The sequence below is a fragment of the Schistocerca piceifrons genome, chromosome 1 (assembly GCF_021461385.2).
Source record: "Schistocerca piceifrons isolate TAMUIC-IGC-003096 chromosome 1, iqSchPice1.1, whole genome shotgun sequence".
Taxonomy (NCBI): domain Eukaryota; kingdom Metazoa; phylum Arthropoda; class Insecta; order Orthoptera; family Acrididae; genus Schistocerca; species Schistocerca piceifrons.
In genome coordinates, this window is record NC_060138.1 from 643,137,471 (window position 1) to 643,150,688 (window position 13,218).

Here is a 13,218-nt window from a genome sequence, read left to right on the forward strand (position 1 = left end):
TAAAAATCATAGAGAGGGACCAAGAGATGAATACACTAAACAGATTAAGAAGGATGTAGTTTGCAGGAGACGAAGAAGCTTGCACAGGATAGAGTAGCATGGAGAGCTGCATCAAACCAGTCTCTGGACTGAAGACAACAACAACAACAACACTATTTTATTTCCATTTATTTGCAGAGTGAGCAGTTTCTTTTTATTAGTAGTACAGCTGTGTGTGAATGTGTTCTATCAGTACGTGTTCTTTGAAGTTAGTCATATCTGGAGCAGCAGAAGTACCTTAGTCATTGCCATGTTATAGGGTGGGAGATTTTTATGTTAGGCCCCTAATAGTCACAGCTCACCTAATTCGGTCTATATAAAAACCTCAGTCTTACAATTTTAGCTCTACTCATAAATCTTATTCAATTTACCAGAAGACTGGGCTGCCATAGCAGTCGAGACAAGAAGATAATAGAAGCTTTTGTAATATTGAGCTACAGAAGAGTGTTGATTATTAGATGGGCAAATTGGATAACTAACGAATAAATACTGAATCAAACTGGCAAATATGGAAATTCATGGTACAACTTGATTAAAAGAAGGGACTGACTGATAGGAGATTTCTTGAGGCATTAAGAAATAGTTAATTTGGTCATGGAGGGAAATACATGAGTAAAAATTGTAGAGAGAGACTAACTCTTGAATACAGTAAGCAGGATCAAATGAATGTAGATTGCAGTAGTTATCTCAAGGCAAAGAGGCTTGCACAGGGTTGACTACTATGGAGAACTACATCAAACCAACCTTTGGACTGAATGCAACAACAACAACAACAACAACAACAACATTACATTACTATGGTTATGGTTATGACAGCATTCTTAAAGTTATGAATACCTCATTCAGTCTTGATAGAAACACCACTGTTATATGATGAACTTATGTGGGCTGTAAATAACACAGTGACAACATTGATAGAACACAATATTTAATGAACTAACAAGTACAACTGCATTACATTTCTTTAATTTAGTCATCAATAAAGTCTTTACCTTTCTCCAAATGTCAGGAAGAAGCTGGGGACCACTGGCAAGGTGTTCTCTGCTGATGACAATGACAGAGCACCTCACTGTGTGGATTACAGATGCCATGTCACAAATTCACAGCTTCAGATTGGTTCCCTCAACTTGGGAAACAAGTCCAAGTAAAAGGAAATCGTGTATGGTGAGTATAGAGGATCTTTCAAAACCTCCCAAGCCACCATTTCAATAGCAGCTTGACATTGTTTATGACACTGTCATGCAACACAACAGGATGATCATCTTGCAATGGACATGGTTTGGTTTTGTCACCTGCGTGGACTCCAATACTGCATCCAAAAATCAGCGATAGTAGTCACTGATGACAGGCTGTCCCTCAGCCAACAGCATGCATAAGAGTAATAGCTCGGAATCATGTGCCACAATCAACACAAGCTTCACACAACTGGGTTTCTGTTAAAATTTCTGTGGATGTGGCAGACCTCGGTAATACCATGCATTCGACTCATGCTTTTAATTCAGCTCACAGGCTTGTTTCCACATCTCTTAAATGGTGACAATACTCTGCAATGTGTCTCCTTCATTGTGGTATTTGTCCAGATGGATGCCATTTGGTGCATACTGGTGCCATTTATGCACACTAGTGAGTCATTGTGAAATGCAATGTTCTTCATGTTAAGACATTTTGCCAGTACACGCCACACTGTTTAATGACTGAGACCAACCTCCACAAATAATTTCCAGACAACTCTTTGATGGTCTATGGAATTGAGACCACTTAAGATGTCAATCTGATCTTGAGGAATGGATAGCAGATCTGTACAGTGCAAATCTGCAGTTGGATTCCCACATGATATGTCTTGACATATTGTGCAACCATCCTATATGATAATGCACTTTCACCAAAGGCTTCATATAATCCTTGACAGCATTCTGATGAATTTTTGCCATGAGAAACCTCGATTTTAATCCACAAACATTAATTATGTTTTGAAAACAAACTTGCTTTAGAGTAGTGAAATCAAAACTTGTCACTTCAATGGCACCCAGGAACAGTTCCAGCAGGACGCTCCTCAACTGCACATTACACACCACAGCATTGCTACAGGATAGCTCTTATATCCTATTTGCACGTGTCCAACTCCTGTGATTGTCTGAACTGGACTATGTTGCCACTGCTTTATTTACAGCCCTCATAGGCTCCCAATAGTGGCACTTATCTATATCAACAAAAATAAACAAGTGACATTTAGTTACAGTTTCTGATCATACCTGCAAGCCTTTTACATGGGTTTGAGAAACAGTACCTCATGTTTATAGCATAACTGTGGGTTGTCTCACAGTTTGACTGCAGAGAAAGTCAAGTCATATTTAATCTACCAAATGAAATCTTACAAGAATTAAGTAATAATAGATAGGATGTCACTATAAACTATGACCTTTCCAGTGACTTTAATCGTGTGAAAAACAACATTTTACTTGGGTACTGCTGAAGCCACCAGAAAGATCACAGGAGGTGCACATTGGCACGGCACGTCACGGACGGTAGTTGCTGCAAGTAGAGTCCCGTCCACCAGAGGGCACGCGAGAATTCGGACGCGACCTCTGCCGGCATAACAACAACAACAACAACAACAACAACAACAACTCCGGCAGCACGGGCCGGGCCCAGTCAGTTCACATCAGGCAGGTCTAGCAGACAGTTCCCGGTCTACACTAGGTGAAGTGTGACGGAAACGTGAATCGTGTTAGTACACAATTGGCGACGAGTAGGGTCGTTCTTTCGCGTGTTGCATCGTTGTTCTGGTTTTGCAGCTTCTCCATGGCATGGGGGATTTGGTGCAGGTTTTGGTTGCGCAGCAGACAGAGCTCATGGTCACCATGAAACAAGTGCTTCCGGCGTTGCTCTCCACGCCGTCTGCTCCGGTGCAGTTCCCTCCTCCCTTTCCACCGTATGACGAGACGGCGGAGGATTGGGATGCATACGAACATTGCCTTCGGCAGCATTTCCAGGCATTTCATGTTGCCGATGTGGAGGTATGTCGTGCTCTCTTCTTGTCTTGGATATCTCCCTCGCTGTATCACGTTTTGTGGCAGCTAGCGCCATTGCAGGAACCCTCGTCCTTGTCTTTTGACGCATTGTGTTCCTTGCTGTCTTCATATTATCGCCGCCGCACGCATGTTGTGGTGGCTAGGGTTGAGTTCTATCAATGCAAGAAACAGCCCCATCAGTCTTACCAGGCATGGGCAGCTACCCTGCACGGTCTTAGTCGCAAGTGTCATTTTGTCACGGAGCAGTCGCGAGAGTCGTATGCCCACGTTATGGTACACGACGTCATTGTTCATTCGGCCCCTGATAGGGAGGTCCGGCAACGGGCCCTGCAGTTAGAAGACCCTTCCCTCGAGGAAGTCCTGTCCATTGCTCAATCGTATGAAGTCTCTCACGCAGCAGGTCAACAGCTGGAAGCGTGGTGCGATGTAGTCTCAAAAGAATCGAAGGAAGCAGGTACAGAGGACATGGACGTTGACATTCAGGAAGTTTCATCGGGCCAGGCTCCCGACGCATCGGCACGCAAACTCTTTATTGAGGTGTCGGTTCGGTCACGCCGGTTACTACTGCAAGTAGATACGGGTGCGGCAGTTTCATTGTTGAATGCACAAACTTATTCCGACCTTGGATCGCCCCCGTTGGCGCCAGTTTACCGGTGTCTACGCAGTTATGGTAAACAGTTCATTCCCCTGTTGGTTCAATTCACTACCGACATGACTTACAAATCAGTCACTCGGCCTATTACTTTTATTGTTGTCAGTGATGCGAGCTCCGCTAACCTTTTTGGCCTGGATGCCTTTCAAGCTTTCGGTTTTTCTATTGCTGACACCATACAGTTGGTCTCCGAAGACGTTCCCTATCAATCATTGGAATCTTTGATCTCAGACTTTCCAGATATTTTTGAGGAGGGCCTGGGGCGTGTTTCAGATTTTGAAGCTCACTTAACGTTGAAGGCGTCGGCTCGCCCGCGTTTTCTACACGCGAGACAGATCCCCTTGGCTCTCCGCCCTCAGATAAAGGAAGAGCTAGACCGGCTGACAGCCCTAGGGGTCATTCTTCCCATTTCTTCCAGTGAGTGGGCTTCGCCCCTCGTTATTGTAAGGAAGCCCTTGGGAAAATTACGTCTTTGTGGTGATTTCAAGGCCACCATTAATTCACAACTGGTGGTGGACACCTATCCTTTGCCTCGTGCTGATGAATTGTTCTCCGCTGTGGCAGGAGGCCAATATTTTTTGAAAATTGATCTGTCGGAGGCTTATCATCAGATACCACTTGATGAGGACTCCAAACGGCTGGCGGTCATCAACACTCCATTTGGCCTTTACCAATACCAGCGGTTGGCCTCTGGAATATCCAGTGCCCCGGTGATATTCCAGCGTTATCTTGAGCATGTCACGTCGACAATCCCTCATTGTATTAATTACCTGTATGACATAATTGTCACAGGCCACAGCACGAAGGAACACTTGCACAACCTTCGCACCCTCTTTCTCAAATTCAGGTCTGTGGGCTTGCGTTGCAACCTGCATAAGTCAACCTTCTTCCAACCGTCTATTGAGTATGTGGGCTACACCATATCTCGGCACGGCATCCAGCCACTAGGAAGTTTGGTCCAAGGTATCGTCAACCTTCCTCGGCCCGCTTCGCTGAAAGAGTTACAAGCTTTTTTAGGCAAGATAGCCTATTACCACCGGTTCATTCCCAGGGCTTCCACTATAGCCCACCCCTGTACTGTTTTCTGCACAAGGGTGTTCCATTTGATTGGTCGCCTGCATGCGAGCGAGCGTTCACCTCGTTGAAGGGCCTCCTCACATCAGCCCCTTGTTTGGCTACTTTTGATCCCCATAAGCCTTTGGTCCTGGCTACAGACGCTTCGCAGTATGGGGTGGGGGCGGTCCTGGCCCATCGCAACGCAGATGGTTCCAAGCAACCACTGGCGTTTGCGTCTAAAATGCTTAGTCCCGCGCAGGCTCATTACTCCCAGGTGGAAAAAGAGGCTTTGGCCATTGTCTACGCTGTTACCAAGTTTCACCCTTTCTTGTATGGCACGAAGTTTCAGTTACTCACTGACCATAAGCCGGTAATATCGTTATTTGGCCCCGCCTCTCAGATTCCGGATAGGGCGGCCCACAGATTACAGCGCTGGACCTTGTTCCTCTCTAAGTACCATTATGACATTCATTTTCACCCTACAGGACAGCATGCCAACGCCGACGCTCTTTCCCGTCTTCCGGTGGGCCCGGATCCTACGTTCGATCGAGAGGAGATTATGTGTTTTCATTTGGATGTGGCGTCCCGCCACGCGGTTGATGGCTTCCCGATCACTAGTTCTCGAGTCGCCAGGGAAATGGTGGCTGACCCGGTTCTCCGGCAAGTAGTTCGCCTCATTCAGCAGGGGTGGTCTTCCCGCCCTCCGGGCCGGGCCTCCGACCCTCTTCGTAATTATTTTCTTCTACGAGACCACCTCTCGGTCTTGGAAGGAGTTCTCCTTCTGGCTACCAATGATACAGCTCCTCGCGTGGTTGTTCCTGCAGGTTTACGAAGGGAGGTCCTCACGTTATTACATGCGGGGCACTGGGGTGTCTCCCGTACTAAAACCTTGGCTCGCAGACATGTGTACTGGCCTGGTATTGACAGAGAAATTGAGCACTTGGTGGCCGCCTGTTCCCAGTGTGCGAGCCAACAAGCATCTCCCAGGGCACCATTCTCTTCATGGCCGCCGGCAACCCAAGCATGGGAATGTGTTCATATCAATTTTGCGGGCCCGTTTCTCAATGGCTTTTGGCTCATTGTCATTGATGCTTATTCCCGATTCCCATATGTGGTTTGCTGCTCCTCAACCACTTCAGAAGTTGCAATTCAGGCACTAGCAAAAATCTTTTCTGTGGAAGGTCTGCCAATCACCCTGGTCTCGGACAATGGACCGCAGTTTATTTCGCAGACCTTCCAGGATTTTTGTAGGCGCTTTGGTATTCGGCACGTTTGCTCTCCCTCCTTCCATCCACAATCAAATGGGGAAGCCGAGCACATGGTGCGCAAATTTAAGACACAAATGAAAAAGCATGTGCACGAATTTCCTGCGGAGGAAGCATTGACGTTTTTCTTGACGGCATACCGGACCACACCAATGGGAGAACGCAGCCCCGCAGAGCTCCTCCATGGGCGTCAACCTAGCACTCTGCTGCACCTCCTCCGGCCTGGTCCTCGCCAGTCTTCACAAACCAGAGTGCCTGGCTTTCCACTGGGTATGTCAGTCTGGGCCCGTGGGTTTGGTTGCAATCCACATTGGATACCGGCAGTGGTCCTGCGCTGACATGGCCGCCGGCTCTATACCTTGCAGGTGGGGGACCGGGTGGTACGTCGTCACCAAAATCAGCTACGTCCATGTTCGGGCACCCACCCTCCGACCTCTCGGACACCGGCTTCCCCATTGCCGGCACCTGTGTTGGTTTCACAGGGGACGTTACCTCCTCTCCCCGCTGTGACTCTGCCGCACTGCGATGGTTCTCAGCCTTGGCAGCCTCCAGTAGCTCCAGCACTGGCATCCCCATCGTTCGAGATGCCACAGCGAGAGCCGGCCCCCCTAGCAGGCCCGGTTTCTCAGGAGGCTGCTTCACCTGGGGTCGTCCCTTTCCCTTCATCCCCACCACTGGGTCTTGCCCCTCCCGAGGTGGAACAGTATCCGGCGTTCGACAGCTTGTCACCCATTCTGTCCCGGGCTCTGGTTGTGGGACGACGGGGGCCTCTTCGTGTGGGTCACTTCCAGCCGTATTCGAAGGTTCCGGCTCGAGGGTTGGCAGATCCCCTCGACTCCAGCCATCCAATGGATGTGGAGGTCATCGCTCTGGCCCGATGCTCCACCTTCCGACGCAGTGGATCACAGTGGCTGCATCCCCCGAAGGAGGAGGAGTGCTGTAGCCACCAGAAAGATCGCGGGAGGCGCACATTGGCACAGCACGTCACAGACGGTAGTTGCTGCAAATAGAGTCCCGTCCACCAGAGGGCACGCGAGAATTCGGACGCGACCTCTGCCGGCATAACAACAACAACAACAACAACAACTCCAGCAGCACAGGCCGGGCCCAGTCAGTTCACATCGGGCAGGTCTAGAGGTCTAGCAGACAGTTCCCGGTCTACACTAGGTGGAGTGTGACGGAAACGTGAATTATGTTACTACAGGTACATGTAATATTATGGCATTAATTGCATCCCTCTTAAACAGAATTAATTTTAATTACATGACAGAAAACTATAAGAGGTAATTCTTAGGAGTCAGATGATGTTTCTAATATAGTACCAAAATCTTGCACTTGTCTGGTAGAAGCACCTTTACACTACCTTTGTAGTTAAATAAAACATTCTATTAAATTTTTCTTGTGGGTTTAAATAATTAGTGACATAAACATATAAGAATTCAGATAAACAAAAATCTCCAATTACACACCCATGTCTCTAACTCTAATACTTTGGAAACCAGCCTACACTTGATTAGTGATTCGGTTTACAGTATACAACTTGTTATCGGGCTCCCATTTTAACTTTTTTATGTGCTTCTCTATTGAGAAATGCTTAAATGGCCTCAAAACAAGGGCCTAGTTGTACTAAACAGTGATAGCTACTGGGTTGATATATTCTGTGATGTCTTTAGGGACTTGACTGTACAGACCATAAACTTCTATTTAGGAAACCAAAATGTTACAGCATATTGCATCTCTGTTGCATGGTTGGAGTTTTATGTTCATGAAACAAAGCAAAATATCTGTTGACAAACTGAATCAAAAGAATATAATCAAGCTCAGATTTAAGAAACAAAATATAAGTCTCTCAAGGGCCAGTAATGGATATCCATCTTTTCACCTAACAAAACCATCTTTCAATGACTTTGAAGAATTGTTCAAACTTTGTAATATTTACAAGTGAACAGGTGTCCTAAACAAAATGATCCAATCACACAACTGACAGTCAAGTAGGCCTGAAAATGAACTTTTCAAACAAGCACAAAGAATGTGAAGCTTCAACAATTTCCCATTAAAGATGTCAGACAGAAAATGAAAAATATGTGTAAAATGCATTGAGGTATAGTTAGCTAGTAAGCTAATGAAAGCAGCTCAGTTCAGTATGTCTGCACTTAGAAGTACCTCTGTTGTGTGAACTTGAAGACCAGGAAACAAACTGATTTTGAATTCTTTTGCTCCCCACTGTCTTACAGAATTCTAATCTTGGGAAAAATGAAGTTAAATGAAATAATAATATTACAAACAGGATAGTTGCTACTCACTATATAGCAGAGATGCTGACTTGCAGATAGGTTCACACAAGCTTTCAGCCAACAAGGTCTTTGTCAAAAATAGACCACACACACACACACACACACACACACACACACACACACACACGCAAATGCAACGCACACACACATGACCACAGTCTCTTGTAGTTGGATCCAGACTGTGGTCATGTGTGTGCAAGCTGCATTTGCTTGTGTCTATTGACCACAGTCTCTTGCAGTTGGAGCCAGACTGTGGTCATGTGTGTGTGTGCTGCATTTACTTGTGTGTGTGTGTGTATGTGTGTGTGTGTGAGTGTGTGTGTGTGTGTATGTGTGTGTGTGTGTGTGTGTGTGTCTGTTGTCTATTTTTGACAAAGGCCTTGCTGCCGAAAGCTTATAGCATGACAGTCTTTTTGTTGTGCTTATCTACAACTCAGCATCTCCACGATATGGTGAGTAACAACTATCCTTATCCTATTGTTACATTCCATTCTAGATTTTCCGTTATTTGCTAAATGAAATATTCATCCAGCAAATGTGGGTGATAAGGCCATTGTGGAAGGACATAACCAAAAAATCTGCAGATGCCTCTTCAAAGATCTTGGAATTCCTTAACACACATCTCATTGCATTTACTTCCTAATAATATTTGTTGCTTACAGTTTCACTTCAGTAATAGATCATAACACCATCGTAAAAGACAGAAAATAATTTTCATGTATATTTGTCTACAATTCAGAGTGGTAGGCCTATTCTGTATTTGAGTGTGAATGTCTTTGGTAAAGTACCATCAGCAATAAAAAGAGATGTTGAGAATCCCCATAAATCAAAAATAAACTATTCCAGAGTACCTACTTCTTTTACATATTTTCACATTTCCTGAATTCTAAAAATGAAAATTTCTGTTAAGTTTATGACAAGTAACAATGTTCATTGCAAGCAGAGCTTTGTTGTTAAGATCCTTTAACCATCACATGTTAAGTTACTAGTTGGAGAGAAACAGTTCTAACTTAACTTTCAAAAGTACCAGCTTTCTTATTAATTTTATTGTGTTGAATTTATTCTGGGTAAGGACAGATTTTTCACACAGTATGAACAGTAGTTAATTATTAAAAAAGAACAGAAAATTCTGTTTGTTATTTTATATCTGGACTTGTTACACATCCCTGAAATTTCTCCTTCATGATGGCATCGAAGTGGCATGATGATTCAGTGAATACCTACATCTTGAAATATTAAATTTTATTTTCAAAATATTTTTTAGAATTATTATTAGTTAACAATACGAAGGAAGCTCTGTTTTCAAGAAATGTTTTGTCTTAGTAAAAATTTTCTTTACTATTTATAGAGAAAAAGATATTTTTAATCACAACATGATTCTTAAAATTTTGTATGGTGTAACCACAAACCTGTCACATGTAGCCTCTACTAACAATCAATCCAAAATGGCTCAAATACAAATATGACTTGATAGAGAAAAATCAGCAAAGCCGTGGCTAGAGAAATAGGACTTTTAGAAGAAGTCTGAAAAGTCTGTGTGGATGTGAACATCACTCAACCCAATAGGAAAGACAGCATTGTAGTTCCAAGCTGACACTCCCCATCAGTGTTTATCCTTACACAATGTATAACACTGCTGCAAGCACAGCGAGTTTACATGATATGTTTCACATTTTATTGGTAAGCAAAGTTGTGACACTTAATTATTTTAAATATAATAGTACATATTAAATATTTATATTTATTTACAAATGATGTGTATTGTACTACAAAGTTGTCTCAACATACCTTCATGCCATCGAGGCCTGATGGACCCTACAATAGGAAAAAGATAATAAAATAAAATAAAATAATGTCGAAACAATACAAACAAATAAAACCATAAAAAACTCAAACCAAAACCATGTCATTTATTTGTGTTAAGTAACCCTTTCACTGTGAGTACACGTTTCATTTTTTTCTTACTGTCTCCATTTTTTCAAGAACAGGATATATTTAAAACATATATTTTCTTAATGTTCTTTGCCAATGCTAGTTACTTGATGACAGTTGACCTGTTAAATTTAGATTCTAGCATGTTTAAAAGCCTTAGGAAATCACTTTCTTCCATATTAAGTTCGCCAGTGAAAGGGTTAATAAAAAAAAAAAGAAAAAAAGAAAAGCAATGATGGTGGCAGCAACATCCAGTCAATCCAGTGATGTGATACATACTAAAAGAATACAGACAAGCTAGAAGCAAAGAGTCAGGAGTGTGATGTATGGCAGTTACTATTGTGGCATGGGCTTTACATGTTACCTGTTATGGTAAAAACACATCTTTCCCTTTCACTGACTGCATCTGAACATACACTTCCCTGCTTTACTATTTTTCTGTAAATTATCCAGGTATACATGAGAGTAACAGATATGGATGGAGAAAGTGATATTATAACAATATGACTGTTCTTTAGTTTCAAAAATGTGTTTTTCTTTGCATCTCACTTTAAGTGTACCTTGTCAAGTAATACTAGTTAAATTATATGAGAAGGAGTTAAAATATGGCATGTACGGTTGCATACTTACTCATATCTCACAGAGTCTCTTTCAACTTTCCTGCTAAAACTGTGGAACAATTTTTATGAATATGAAATATTATACAGTCAGCTAAGCAAATAATTTTTCACTGAGAGCTGTTTTAAACATGTGGTCTAAAATAACACATGAGTTCCTTTTTTAACATCATTTATTGTTATAGCTGACAGTTGTTCATGAATATCATGGCTATATGACAAATGCCAACAATATGAAGTCTGTATCCTGAAGATGCTGTACAGTTTACCTTACAGAAAAGTACAAAATGTATAGATTGAATAGTACAGCAATTTTAGATAAAAATTGTAGGCAAACTGAACTTCACAAATGTTATCTGCTTAAAGTTCAGTTTACAATTATAATTCCCTTTAATGATAAAGTATAAAAAAAGACTATGAAGCAAAAGTTTTGGACAAATAGGTTTATGTATCAAATGTGCACTGTATTTTGTGAATGGGATGAATTGTCATCATCAGGTGTGTTGATGGACTGATGCCAGGACACTGGAGTGGCTTCTATTTGTACAGGTAGCCAATATTCACAGGGCAGGCATAGCTGCTCCAGCTTCCTGCCAACAATACAGCTGTGGGCTTGAAGATGTACTCTCATTATGCTCGTATTGTTGAACTGAGCATGTCTTTGTCACAACAGTCCAGACGTTCATTTTACAGCTTCTACAGCTTAGTATGTGTTAGAAAAAACTGAAGAATCAAAAGAAAATTATAGCTGTTTTTATATAAATGGACAAATGAGGAACAGAAGTTAGCTAATGCTATAACAAAAATGATGAACAAGAAAACTGTAGCACTGTACTTACAGAAGCAAATTATTAAATCATAAGGAGACAATGTCGAGGAGAATCTATAAGCTATAGTAAGCATAGCATCATTTTCAGTAATTTTTGGTATTTCATTTCTAATAAAGTACATTTTACAATGTATGTGTGCTCCCATAGCTGCTTCAGTTTTCTAAAGAAAAATGTAAATCATCAATACAACAGAAGCTGATGGTAACTTGGGTTAAGGAATGAGTGATTAAGATACAAAAATAGCTAAAAATAGTTTAATGCATCCTAATTAACTGTATTAAAATACACTGAAAGACAAAAACTGCAAATATTCAGTACAGTGTGTAATTCAAATGGATGTTAACAGAAAATTCCATATGTGCTCCTAAGGAAATGAGCACTCTCCATAATGAGATGAACTGAACTTGAACAAACAACAGAGTGAAATTCAACATGGTCTTTTATAAGCCATGTATCATGGTAAGCAATGGAAACAATATACTTAATGGATGAGACACACACATTACATTGCTTTCAGCAAATGCCACTTGAGAAACAAATAGGGATAGGAAATGGGTCATGTATAGTTCTTGATAAAGGAAAACATATTTCTGCTCACAACTTCTAAATGCTTCTGGAAAGTGACCAAAGTTTCTATCTCTCTCTCTCTCTCTCTCTCTCTCTCTCTCTCTCTCTCTCTCTCTCTATCTCTCTCTCTCTCGCTCTCGCTCTCGCTCTCGCTCTTTCTCTATCTCTCTCTCCCTCTCTCTTTCCTTTTACTGTCTCTTTGTGTAAACGTTTCTCATCTAAAGTGATTTTAATGAAACTTCAAACTTTTCAGCAGATATGTGTCAAATTCATGTCTTTGGCTGCTTTTTTGTTTGACTATATGATCAACTGTCATTGCAATGTAGCAGAAAAAAGTAGTTAGTATACAGTTATACATATCAAATCTTTCAGATAAAAGCAAATGACTTATCTCATCTCTGAATATAAACAGAAGTAATTAGGTATGCATTTTACTTCAAAAGAGGAAATTTCACTGTTTCAAAAATCAGTCAGGAAGAATTAAATCATTAATATCACAATATCACAGGGACCCAATATTTTACTACACAGTATTTCTGGAGTTAAGACCTGGATAAGTACTCTGTAGCAAAGATTTGCATCACAGTGTCCAGACTATTTCAGTAAAATGTCTGACATTATACATTTATCACAATGACAATTTCTGTTGTCTATATTCGACAGTTCACAAATTGAAATGCCTCGACTGTGTAACATGAAGTTATGGGAAACACTATGTGACACAAAAACACGGAACTGTTTAGGAATTTGTTAAAAGTTATTGTATTTTTATGACCACTTTATATTGCAGAAGTTACAACAAAAAATTTTACCCAAATATTTCAAAGCATTTTACTATATGCATGTGAAAATTAATAAGACAAAATGAATACAGGTGTTATTGTTGCAACTGCTTGATATTTTGAAGCATGTATATTAAGTAGCGTCACAAGCA

At 41.7% G+C, this 13,218-nt stretch overlaps 1 protein-coding gene across 1 annotated transcript in view; it reads right to left on the reverse strand.

Annotated features, from left to right (window-relative positions):
* LOC124760357 (collagen alpha chain CG42342-like) overlaps positions 1-13,218 on the reverse strand; it is a 641,799-nt gene that overhangs the window by 201,756 nt on the left and 426,825 nt on the right. Inside the window, exon 20 of the mRNA XM_047249099.1 lies at positions 10,127-10,153. Within this exon, the coding sequence (XP_047105055.1) occupies positions 10,127-10,153 (27 nt within the window). The remainder of the gene's footprint in view (positions 1-10,126; positions 10,154-13,218) is intronic.